This window comes from Scyliorhinus torazame, chromosome 4 (genome assembly GCF_047496885.1).
Source record: "Scyliorhinus torazame isolate Kashiwa2021f chromosome 4, sScyTor2.1, whole genome shotgun sequence".
Lineage (NCBI taxonomy): Eukaryota > Metazoa > Chordata > Chondrichthyes > Carcharhiniformes > Scyliorhinidae > Scyliorhinus > Scyliorhinus torazame.
Window position 1 is genome coordinate 174,771,834 of NC_092710.1, and position 13,274 is coordinate 174,785,107.

The 13,274-nt window shown below is 49.4% G+C and overlaps 1 protein-coding gene across 9 annotated transcripts in view; it reads left to right on the plus strand.

Annotated features, from left to right (window-relative positions):
• wdr35 (WD repeat domain 35) overlaps positions 1-13,274 on the plus strand; it is a 162,675-nt gene that overhangs the window by 117,493 nt on the left and 31,908 nt on the right. For all 9 annotated transcript variants that reach the window (XM_072498896.1, XM_072498898.1, XM_072498903.1 and 6 more), the window contains 2 exons: positions 11,603-11,713; positions 12,559-12,723. In XM_072498896.1, coding sequence (XP_072354997.1) covers positions 11,603-11,713; positions 12,559-12,723 — 276 coding nt within the window. The remainder of the gene's footprint in view (positions 1-11,602; positions 11,714-12,558; positions 12,724-13,274) is intronic.

Consider the following 13,274-nt stretch of genomic DNA (forward strand, 5'->3'; position numbering starts at 1 on the left):
GGTAGGTTGCACAAACACAGCATATATAGACAAAGCCAATGACGAATGATGCAAGATGATACTTTGAATGCGAGTCTTTGCAGGTAATTAAGTCTTTACAGGTCCAGACGGTGCGACTGGAGAGAGGGATAATCACAGACTGAAGTGGTGTGAATTGTCTCAAGCCAGGACTGTTGGTAGGATTTCGCAAGCCCAGGCCAGATGGGAGGGGGTTAAATGAAGTGAGACATGAATCCAAGGGCCCGGTTGAGGCTGACACCCTATTCCCCCGAGGGGGTCGGAGGGCCAGCAGGGTCAGCAATGCCACCTGGGAGGCAGTGGCAGCAACTGTCAGTGTGGGCAGCATGACCAGGAGGACCGCCGTCCAGTGTAGGAAGAAGACAAACGATTTCCAACGAGCTGCAAGAGTAAGCTACCAACTCTCTCCTGACATCAGTTCCGCCTGCTACCCACCCCTGTCCAATCCATTGGGTTACACCTCGCACCCTCCCCACATCCGATCTTCATGTTTGTTCCTCAGCACCCCCTGGCATCTACCAGCACAACCCTGCTGTGTGGTGCCCACACATGTCACTTGCTATAGATTTCCCTGATCCATCAAGCATGCTGCTTACATTGCCTCTTTTTGTCGCGGGTTGTGGGTGAAATCCCAGAGATTCGAGTCCCCATCCCCTAGGAGGAATAGGCCCTGGAAATCGTGGGGTTGCCTGAGGAGAGAACAGCCACCAACAGCGAGTTTGGCCTGCACCAGAGAGGTGAGGATCCAAAGTCCCTTCACCCAGATGACCTGTCAAGTAATTTGTTCATGTCAGACAAAATAATTCTTGCCTCTCACTGACCACATGTCCATTGTCTCACAGGATCTCCATTTGATGAGGCTGGGCCATCCAGAGTTGTATCCTCCTGCCAGCCAAGAGAGCACCTCGGTGCTTCGAGACCACTGGTGATGTGTTACAGCTGTCACCCACAGCTTCAGAGACACATACCTCGGTGGGTGACAGTGGACAGGTGTCTGGGATACAATCTGGTGAGCACCAGAAGGAGGTGTCAACGACATCCCAGCGACTGTAAGGCCAATTGGACGAGTCCCAAAGGTTTCAGGAGCAGGAGATGGTGCCAACAATACATGGCACTGAGGTTGCTAGAATGGCCACTGGAGTTGGAAACCTGGAGCACAACATCCACGCCTTGAGTGGTGGTGTCCAAGGCAAGGCTCAGTCTGAGACAACCATGGCTGAGGGCCTCAACATCATGTTCCAGTCGACAGGACTTTGCCGAGGCATTACAGAGCATGGCCCAGTCACTAAGGGCATCGATACCATGGTGCAGGCAATGGGAAGCCTCCAGGACCGTCAGCGCCCGGTGACTCAAAGGTCTCAGGGCCCTACGGGCAACTCCAGTGAGGAGGAAGCAATGGAGGCCAACCCAGGGCCTGCCACAAGGGAGACTATGGTGGTCTCCAGTTCTTCCAAATTTCCCTCCTTTAACACCTGCGCATCTCAAAGGTAGCGGGCAAAACAGGATGGCACAGTGACACCAGTAAATTGGCCAGGGCTCTCGTGACTCCAGGCCCTCCAGAGGACATCCGCCAAGGGCATCAAATGTCACAGAAGGCAGCAGGCTGCCTCCACCTCTGATGTGCATCCTGGAGAGATGCCTAAAAGTAGCAGTAGACCACAAAAGACCAAGAAGAGGAGCACTGAGTCGGCGTTGGTGGCTATCTGTAGGTAGGAGGAATGGACATCTGTCACAGTAAAATGTTCACTACTAAAACATGTCACACCTCATACATGTGAAGCATCTGTCACATTAATCTTGCCCTCACCCCGCTCCTGTGCACCCCCCGTCCCACCCCTAAGGCACAAATGAGGGAAGTTAAAGGGGGGGGGGAAGGGCTTTGGGATTGGGGCCATTTCCCCCCACCCCCATCCCTCCCTCAGCACCCCACCCCCCGCCCCCATATTGCCCAGCAGTCCCAGGGAAATGCGTGGCGGGGAATAGGCGGCAGAGGCCAGGAATGGGGGGAGGGGGCGGGACTGCTGGGCATTATGGGGGCAGGAAGTGGGGAATGTGGGGGATGGGGTGCTGAGGGAAGGATGGGGGTGGGGGGAAATGGCAGAGGAAGGTTGTGCTGACGGATACAGTCTCGTCTGAGGAGAAACTGGTGGTCCTCTTGGCCTGTCCTCCATCCTCCTGCTCCTCCTCTGGCTCATCCTCCAGTCCCTCCTAGACCACCTCATCCTCAGACAAGGCCGCATGTCTCTCCGCCACCTCCTCCTCATCCTGCATGTCGCCCCGCTGCTGTGCCAGATTCTGGAGGGCACAGCAGACCACCACAAAGCGGGAGACCCTCTTGGGGGAGAACTATAAGTCACCGCCAGAATGCTCAAGACATCAGAACCGCATTCTCAGCAGCCCGATGCACCATTCAACTACAGCATGGGTGGCAACGTGGTCCTCATTATATCAGGCCTCCGCCTCGGTCTCCGGCATCCACACAGACGTCATCAGCCATGTCCCTCATGGGCCAACCCTCGGAGACACAGGGGATCTCGGGTTTCCCAAGATGTAGCTGTCATACATGCTCCCAAAGTAGCGGGCACATGATTCTGAGGTGGAGGTCGCACATGATCTGAACATTCAGAGAGTAGAACCCCTTCATGTTAATATAGGGCACTCCCTGATGCCCCAGTGCTCACAGGGTGACATGCGTGCCATCCCGGTGATGGCAGTAAATCTTGCAGCCCGGGCATCTTGGTGGGTCTGGTCCAGCTCGAAGATGATATAGCCTGATGTCCAGGGATTCGGAGCATCCGTGACCTCCCGGATGCAACTGTGGGCAAGTGTGATATGCCACACACGTCCCCACTTGAGCCCTGGAAGGACCCAGTGACATAAAGAGCGTGGAGAGAGAGGTGGGACTTCAATAAAGAGTGTGGAGAGAGAGGCAGGACTTCAATAAAGAGCGGAGAGAGAGGTGAGACTTCAATAAAGAGCGTGGAGAGAGAGGCGGGACTAAAATAACGACAGGAGAGAGAGGCGAGACTTCAATAAAGAGCGGAGAAAAAGGCAAGACTTCAATAAAGAGCAGAGCGAGAGGCGAGACGTCAAAGAGCACGGAGAGAGAGGCGGGCTTCAATAAAGAGCCTGGCGAAAGAGGCGGGACTTCAATAAAGAGTGGAGAGAGAGGCGGGCTTCAATAAAGAGCCTGGAGAGAGAGGCGGGACTTCAATAAAGAGCGGAGAGAGAGGCGGGCTTCAATAAAGAGCGGAGAGAGAGGCGGGACTTCAATAAAGAGCCTGGAGAGAGAGGCGGGACTTCAATAAAGAGTCCGGAGAGAGAGGCGGGACTTCAATAAAGAGCCCAGAGAGAGAGGCGGGACTTTGATAAAGAGCCCGGAGATAGAGGCGGGACTTCAATAAAGAGCATGGAGAGAGAGGCGGGACTTCAATGAAGAGCGGAGTGAGATGCGGGACATTAATAACGTCGGGAGAGAGAGAGACGAGACTTCAATAAAGAGCACGGAGGGAGAGGCGGGACTTCAATAAAGAGCGGAGAGAGAGGCGGGCTTCAATAAAGCGCAGAGAGAGAGGTGGGCTTCAATAAAGAGCGCGGAGAGAGAGGCGGGACTTCAATAAAGTGCGGAGAGAGAGGCGAGACTTCAATAAAGAGCGCGGAGAGAGAGGCTCTTTAGATTCGGTTTTAAAGGATCGTCCCTTTGGTCTGAGATAGTGTCCTCTGGTTCTAGTTTCTCCTACAAGTGGAAACATCATCCACATCCACTGTATCCACGCCTCGCAGTATCCTGTATGTTTCAATAAGGTCCCCCCCTTCATCCTCCTAAACTCCACCGAGTACAGACACAGGCCTCAACTGCTCCTCATATGACAAGCTCTTCATTTCAGGGATCATTCTTGTGAACCTCCTCTGGACCCTTTCCACGGCCAGCATATCCTTCCGTGGATACGGGGTCCAAAACTGCTCACAATACTCCAAATGAGGTCTGACCAGAGCCTTATACAGCCTCAGAAGTAATCCCCTGCTCTTGTATTCTAGCCCTCTCGACATGAATGCTAACATTGCATTTGCCTTCCCAACTCCGAAGTCCCTTTGTGCTTCTGATTTCCTAAGCCTTTTCCCATTTAGAAAATAGTCTATGCCTCCATTCTTCCTACCAAAGTGCATAACCTCACACTTTTTCATATTGTATTCCATCTGCCACTTCTTTGCCCACTCTCCAAGCCTGTTCAGTTCCTTCTGAGCAGAGGGCAGTAGAGCAGAGCTGCTGATTGGCTGTTGCAGGGGATATTTGCATACGTGCATTGTGGTCACCATAACTTGAAGGTGGTTTGTGGAGGAGCTGTTGTCAAGGGACACTTAAACCCGAAAAACTTCTTCAGTGTTTCCCTCCCTACCCCCTCCTCTAACCAAAACAAAACAACCGCTGGAAGGATCCCAGCCGAGAGGAAGGCTCGAGGGCAGGTAAAAGTAGAAAGAAGTTGAACCGTGACGTCACAGCCTGCAGGTAAGTGATTGACTGATGACTGGTAAGTAGTATTTCTTTTCCCTGAGGTGTTATCGTGCGGGGCGCAGTCGTTGCTGAGTGAGTGCTTGCTGAGAAGGGGAGTAAATTTAAAAAAAACTTACTGTAGGGAGTTTCCAGCTGAATCCAGTCGGAGTGATGACAGAGTGACTGCTGGGTAAGTAGTAAGGGTTTAAATTGTTTGTGCATGCCCATAACAGCTGATTGCTGTTTTTGTGTGGGGCGCAGTGGTTGCTGGTTAAGTGTTTTATTTTTACCTGTATTTAAGTGGGCAGTTTCAAAACCCTAGACACTACACTTGTAGTGTTCCCCCGTCCTTCCACCTCCTTTAACTTAAGGGGTAGAGTGAATAACAGGTAAGCTCTTTCTTTTTCTTTTTTTATCTAGAGGGGATGGCAGGGAAGGTAGTGCAATGTTCCTCCTGCAGAATGTTTGAGGTGAGGGACGCCGTCAGTGTCCCTGCTGATTTCATCTGTGGGAAGTGCACCCATCTCCAGCTCCTCAGAAACCGCGTTAGGGAGCTGGAGCTGGATAAACTTCGGATCATTCGGGAGGCAGAGATGGCCATAGATAGAAGCTTCAGGGATGTAGTTACACCGAAGAATAAAGATAGATGGGTGACGGTGAGAGGGGCTGGCAGGAAGCAGTCAGTTCCCCTTAGTAACAAGTATACCGCTTTGGATACAGTTGGGGGGACGGGACTAGGGGGACATACCGGGGTAACCCATGGAGTACAGGTCTCTGGCACAGAGTCTGTCCCTGTTGCTCAGAAGGGAAAGGGGGAGAGGAGTAGAGCATTAGTCATTGGAGACTCCATAGTTAGGGGGATAGATAGGAGATTCTGTGGTAACGAGAGAGACTCGCGGTTGGTGTGTTGCCTCCCAGGTGCCAGGGTCCGTGATGTCTCTGATCGTGTTTTCGGGATCCTTAAGGGGGAGGGGTGCAGCCCCAAGTCGTGGTCCACATAGGTACCAACGACATAGGGATGAAAAGGGAGAGGGATGTAAGGCAGGAATTCAGAGAGCTAGGATGGAAACTTAGATCTAGGACAAACAGAGTTATTATCTCTGGGATGTTACCCGTGCCACGTACTAGCGAGACGAGGAATAGGGAGAGAGAGGACTTGAACACGTGGCTACAGGGATGGTGCAGGAGGGAGGGTTTCAGATTTCTTGATAATTGGGGCTCATTCTGGGGTCGATGGGATCTCTACAAATGGGATGGTCTACACCTGGACCAGAGGGGTACCAATATCCTGGGGGGGAAATTTGCTAATGCTCTTCGGGGGGGTTTAAACAAGTTCAGCAGGGGATTGGGAACCTGAATTGTAGCTCCAGTATACAGAAGGTTGAGAGTAGTGAGGTCATGAGTAAGGTTTCAAAGTTGCAGGAGTGTACCGGCAGGCAGGGAGGTGGTTTAAAGTGTGTCTTCAATGCCAGGAGCATCCGGAATAAGTTGGGTGAACTTGCAGCATGGGTTGGTACCTGGGACTTCGATGTTGTGGCCATTTCGGAGACATGGAAAGAGCAGGGACAGGAATGGTTGTTGCAGGTGCCGGGGTTTAGATATTTCAGTAAGCTCAGGGAAGGTGGTAAAAGAGGGGGAGGGGTGGCATTGTTAGTCAAGGACAGTATTACGGTGGCAGAAAGGACGTTTGATGAGGACTCGTCTACTGAGGTAGTATGTGCTGAGGTTAGAAACAGGAAAGGAGAGGTCACCCTGTTAGCGGTTTTCTATAGGCCTCCGAAAAGTTCCAGCTATGTAGAGGAAAGGATTGCAAAGATGATTCTGGATGGGAGCGAAAGCAGCAGGGTAGTTGTTATGAGGGACTTTAACTTTCCAAATATTGACTGGAAACGCTATAGTTCGAGTACTTTCGATGGGTCCGTTTTTGTCCAATGTGTGCAGGAGAGTTTCCTGACACAGTATGTAGATAGGCCAATGAGAGGCGAGGCCATATTGGATTTGGTACTGGGTAATGAACCAGGACAGGTGTTAGATTTGGAGGTAGTGGCACTTTGGTGATAGTGACCACAATTCGATTATGTTTACTTTTGTGATGGAAAGGGATAGGTATATACCACAGGACAAGAGTTATATCTGGGAGAAAGGCAATTATGATGCGATAAGGCATGACTTAGGATGCATCGGATGGAGAGGACAACTGCAGGGGATGGGCACAATGGAAATGTGGAGCTTGTTCAAGGAACAGCTCCTGCATGTCCTTGATAAGTATGTACCTGTCAGGCAGGGAGGAAGTGGTCGAGCGAGGGAACCGTGATTTACTAAAGCAGTCAAAACACTTGTCAAGAGGAAGAAGGAGGCTTATGTAAAGATGAGACATGAAGGTTCAGTTAGGGCGCTCGAGAGTTACAAGTTAGCTAGGAAGGACCTAAAGAGAGAGCTAAGAAGAGCCAGGAGGGGACATGAGATGTCTTTGGCAGGTAGGGTCAAGGATAACCCTAAAGCTTTCTATAGATATGTCAGGAATAAAAGAATGACTAGGGTAAGAGTAGGGCCAGTCAAGGACAGTCGTGGGAAGTTGTGCGTGGAGTCTGAGGAGATAGGAGCGGTGCTAAATGAATATTTTTCGTCCGTATTCACACAGGAAAAAGACAATGTTGTCGAGGAGAATACTGAGATTCTGGAAAGTGTGAAAATAAATAAGTCTCCTGGGCCGGATGGGATTTATCCTCGGATTCTCTGGGAAGCTAGGGAGGAGATTGCTGAGCCTTTGGCTTTGATCTTTAAGTCATCTTCGTCTACAGGAATAGTGCCAGAAGACTGGAGGATAGCAAATGTTGTCCCCTTGTTCAAGAAGGGGAGTAGAGACAACCCCGGTAACTATAGACCAGTGAGCCGTACTTCTGTTGTGGGCAAAGTTTTGGAAAGGTTGAAAGAGATAGGATGTATAATCATCTGGAAAGGAATAATTTGATTAGAGATAGTCAACACGGTTTTGTGAAGGGTAGGTCGTGCCTCTCAAACCTTATTGTGTTCTTTAAGAAGGTGACCAAACAGGTGGATGAGGGTAAAGCAGTTGATGTGGTGGATATGGATTTCAGTAAAGCGTTTGATAAGGTTCCCCACGGTAGGCTACTGCAGAAAATATGGAGGCATGGGATTCAGGTTGATTTAGCAGTTTGGATCAGAAATTGGCGAGCTGGAAGAAGACAAAGGTTGGTGGTTGATGGGAAATGTTCAGACTGATCTCCAGTTACTAGTGGTGTACCACAAGGATCTGTTTTGGGGTTACTGCTGTTTGTCATTTTTATAAATGACCTGGAGGAGGGCGTAGAAGGATCGATGAGTAAATTTGCAGATGATACTAAAGTCGGTGGAGTTCTGGACAGTGCGGAAGGATGTTACAAGTTACAGAGGGACATAGATAAGCTGCAGCGCTGGGCTGAGAGGTGGCAAATGGAGTTTAATGCAGAAAAGTGTGAGGTGATTCATTTTGGAAGGAATAACAGGAAGACAGAGTACTGGACTAATGGTAAGATTCTTGGTAGTGTGGGTGAGCAGAGAGATCTCGGTGTCCATGTACATAGATCCCTGAAAGTTGCCACCCAGGTTGAGAGGGTTGTTAAGAAGGCGTACGGTGTGTTAGCTTTTATTGGTAGAGGGATTGAGTTTCGGAGCCATGAGGTCATGTTGCAGCTGTACAAAAGTCTGGTGCGGCCGCATTTGGTGTATTGCGTGCAATTCTGGCCGTCGCATTATAGGAAGGATGTGGAAGCATTGGAAAGGGTGCAGAGGAGATTTACCAGAATGTTGCCTGGTATGGAGGGAAGATCTTATGAGGGAAGGTTGAGGGACTTGAGGCTGTTTTCGTTAGAGAGAAGAAGGTTAAGAGGTGACTTAATTGAGGCATACAAGATGATCAGAGGATTAGATAGGGTGGACAGTGAGAGCCTTTTTCCTCAGATGGTGATGTCTAGCACGAGGGGACATAGCTTTAAATTGAGGGGAGATAGATATAGGACAGATCTCAGAGGTAGGTTCTTTACTCCGAGAGTAGTAAGGGCGTGGAATGCCCTGCCTGCAACAGTAGTGGACTCGCCAACACTAAGGGCATTCAAATGGTCATTGGATAGACATATGGACGATAAGGGAATTGTGTTGATCGGCTTTAGAGTGGTTTCACAGGTTGGCCCAACATCAAGGGCCAAAGGGCCTGTACTGCGCTGTAATGTTCCATGTTCTATGTTCTGCAGCCCCCCTGCTTCCTCAATACTACCTGTCCCTCTGCATTTCTTTGTATCATCTGCAAACTCAACAACAGTGCCCTCAGTTCCTTCTTCCAGATCATTAATGTATATTGTGAAAAGTTGTGATCCCAACATCAAGACCTGAGGCACACCACTAGTCACCGGCTGCCATCCTCAAAACGACCATGGGTTTGGGAGGTGTTGTTAAAGGAGTCTTGGTGAGTTGCCACTTGCATCTTGTAGATGCTGCATAGTGCTGCCACTGTGTATCAATGGAGTGAATGTTGAAGGTGGAAGATGGGGTGCCAATCAATCAGGCTGCTTTGTCCTGAATAGTATTGCTGTAGCTGAACTCATCCAGGCAAGTGGAGAGTATTCCACCACACTCCTGACTTGTATCTTGTAGATAGTGTACAGATTAGTGCAAGTATTTACAAGCGAGGCCTGGGCACCATAGCTGTTAAGGGAAAGCGAGAGGGTAAGAAAACTCTCAAAACTTGTTGGGCTTTCTGGGCCACTGGGAGTAGTGGGGGAATGACTCGGGGTGTCCCCCTCTGGATCGGGGTGGCTTGGCTCAGACTGCCATTGCTGCCGTATGTATGGTAAATGCATCCCTCTGGTGCTACTTACAGGCAGTTCACACTGCTGACTGCTCACTGTGTTCTGTAAACGTTCAGAGAGCCTCTGGTGATGTGGGAGCCCACTGAGCCTGCCCCTCTGGAAACTCTCATACCTCAGCATCAAGGGGTTGGGCATGGCCATGCTCAATCACTGGCTCACCAGGTGTTGGCACTCCAAGTGCACTCCTCAGAGGCGCAGCCCCATTGCAGAGGAAGCAGGGAATTAGCAAAGCTCACCCAATCATGGATTTTGGAACCCTCCCTAGCACAGTGCCCCTCAGAGTAGAGGCCACACCAGTGACACCCACCCCTCAGGATCACAAGCTGTCTCCTCCTGGAAGCACTGTCTTTGCCACCTCCTCCCAGACGCTGTTCAGGAGGGCGGGCTTGAGTGTGTGGCCCACTCTGGGGAAGAAGGTGTCCCTCTCATTGGCATCGTGTCGGAGGTCCACTTCACACTCCCGAAATCAGGGACAGGTCTTCTCTGAGCCACCTTGTGCCTGGAATGTGTGCGATGACTGGAGTGCTTATAAACAGCTCTATCTTATCAGGCTCTTCAGCCCCTGCTTCTAGTTCACACTTGCAGAGTGCCAGCTCATTTGCAAGTCCTCATTTTCAGAACAAATAGTGCCCCCAATGGGAACGCAAATTACATGCTCTTCAGTTCCAGTGGGAACACAGAGAGTGCGATTTAATGGCCTCATTGCGCCAACTTGGTGAAAAGCGACTAATGAGAAAATAGTAAAAATAGAAATGCCTTGCAAGATTTAACGAGATCTCGCGCAAAAATGCAATCTGGATCTCTCCCTCAGTGGGAGACCCAGATAAACATATTTAAATATTAAATATGTCGGCACCGTATTCTCCCGGGGCCCTGGGGGTCTTTAATGGCCTCGCCTAGGAGACCTTGCCATGGTGCCATTTAGCACTGGTTTCCACAAACGTCGACCAGGCGTAACGTACTTGCAGGCTGTTCACACTGCTGATTGCTCAATGGGTCCTGTAAATGTTCAGAGAGCCTGGGGGATGTGGGGGGGAGGGGGAGGAGGAGGGTGTCGTCTCCCAGGCCATTAGCGACTCCCAGGCTCTGGGAAGGGTAGCACCTGGGAACCTTGGCACTGCCAGTCTGGCACATTGGTGCTGCCAGGAGCACTGACCAGGTGACAGGCTGGCAGTGGCAAGGTGCCCGGATGGCATCTTGCCCTTGCCAAGGATCGGACCCGGGAATTCCGTGCCCTTAAGCGATGGGGTGAGGAGGGACTCGAGGACCCTGGAAGAGGTAAGTTGGGTGCAGTGGGGGACACGGAGGCCACAGTGGGATGGCTGAGGTAGTTGAAAGTTCCGGGCTGCAATTAAAAATGGGGCACCATCCACAAGCTGAACTTGTAGGAAATGAGGTAAGTGGGGCCTCGGCGGGGAGTTCCTCGCCAAAGCCAAAAAAACCTAGCAAAGTCCTGTTAAATAGCCGTGTCGTTCTCGGCACTGCAGGCGCCAAGAAACACCCCCCCTAAACATGCCCAAAACGAGACCTTTGGTCTCCAAAACTGTGAATCAAGCCCATTATCAAGATGTATTCACTCGAGGGGCAGCACGGTGGCACAGTGGTTAGCCCTTCTGCCTCACGGCGCCAAGGTCCCAAATTCGATCCCAGCTCTGGGTCACTGTCTGTGTGGAGTTTGCACCTTCTCCCCGTGTTTGAGTGGGTTTCGCCCCACAACCCAAAGATGTGCAGGCTGGGTGGATTGGCAATGCTAAATTGCCCCTTAATTGGAAAAAAATGAATTGGGTACTCTAAATTTATTTTTAAAAAAAGATGTATTCACTAGACATATTGGCATATTTGTGATGGATGACTAACATTATATCTGCTGCTAGAAGAAATGTATTTCTATCAAACATATCATTTTAAAATCATCACACTGCTCCAGAAAGGTCTCATTAATAATTTAAAGTGGGATTTAATTGATAACCCTGTTAAATTGAGCTTCTTGACATATATTCCACTTATTCCAAGAAAATCTCCTGAAATTTCCATTGGCAAGTTAAACAAAATAATGCTTTCACAGTGAAACATTTGTCTTTGTCTCCCTTTCCACTGGGAATTCCTCCAACATTCAGATGCCGGAAAGAATTTTCTTCAACAATTTCAACCTATAGTAGTTCCTTTATACAGTTGTTAAGACTTTTTGACACAACAGAATTTTTGAATGCTTTGATTTTTTTTACAGGAAATAGCTCACATGTTTGTTACTGTAGGTATGTGTGAGCAGGCTGTAGCTGCATTCCTGAAATGTAACCAAGCCAAAGCTGCAGTTGAAACTTGTATACATCTGAACCAGGTAGGATAATAAAAAAAGAGAAATGTACAATTTTCTGCAATAGTTTCTTTTTATTAATGAATTCGCAAAATATAGAATATATCGCGGTCGACTACTAAGAATCATATAACAAAAAAAGAGGCAATTCAGTCCATTGTGCCATCCTTGAAAGACTTGTACAATTAGCCCCACTCCTCTGTTCCTCTCCTGTAACCCAATTACCCAATTCATTTTTGTATTTTACAATTGAATGCTTTCACAATGCTATTAGGCAGTGCATAATACATCATAACAACTTATTGCCCTTAATAATATGTCCCCATGTTGCCTTCGGTTCTTTTGTCAATGACCGGACATCTGTGTTGTTTGGTTGCTGACCCTTCTGTCACTGGAAGCAGCTTCTCCTTATTTCCTCCATCAAACCCTTCAAGATTTTGAATACACCTCTCAAATCTCCAATTAACTATCTTTGCCCAAGGAAGTACAACTGTAGTTTCTCTAGTCTCTCTACATAAACTGAAGTTTTTACCTTTGTTACCATTTTATTAAATCACCTCTGCACCCTTTCTAAAGTCTTGACATTCTTAAGTGTGTTGCCCAAAGTTGGTAGAGCACTTCAGCTGGGGTCTAACCAGTGTTTTATACATTTTACCATAAATGTCTTTCTTTTAAAGTCAAGGATTCTGCATTGATTTTTAACAGTTTTCTCAATTTGTCTTGCTACCTTCAAACACTTGTGCATGTAAGCCATCACTGTTCATGTACCCCCTTTAAAATTAGACCATTTAGTTATTGTTTCTCCTCATTCTTCCTACTGAAATGAACTAAATCATACTAATTTTTACTATTTTCTCAAAACATTCCAGTGGAACAAAGCTGTTGAACTGGCTAAGAATCACAATATGAAAGAAATTGGATCACTTCTGGCTAAGTATGCATCTCATTTGTTGGAGAAGAATAAAATTTTGGAAGCAATTGAACTTTACCGAAAGGCCCATCATTTTCTTGATGCTGCAAAGCTCATGTTTAAGGTACAGCAGTAGTCTCCCCATATTGCCGTAATTGAGTACATATTTTGATTTCTTAAGAGGCATTTTGTCCCATCTTCATAATTTGGATGTCTGCCCATAAGAATGTCGGAAATCTTGGGCGAAATTCTCCCCCAACGGCGCGATGTCTGCCGTCTGGCGCCAAAAACGGCACCAATCAGACGGGCATCGCGCCGGCCCAAAGGTGCGGAATGCTCCACATCTTTGGGGGCCGAGCCCCAACATTGAGGGGCTAGGCCGGCGCCGGAGGGATTTCCGCCCCGCCAGCTGGCGGAAATGGCGTTTGTTGCCCCGCCAGCTGGCGGAAATGGCGTTTGGTGCCCCGCCAACTGGCGCGGAAATGCGGCGCATGCGCGGGAGTGTCAGCGGCCGCTGACAGTTTCCCGCGCATGCGCAGTGGGGAGAGTCTCTTCCGCCTCTGCCATGGTGGAGGCCGTGGCGGAGGCGGAAGGGAAAGAGTGCCCCCACGGCACAGGCCCGCCCGCGGATCGGTGGGCCCCGATCGCGGGCCAGGCCTCCGTGGGGACACCCCC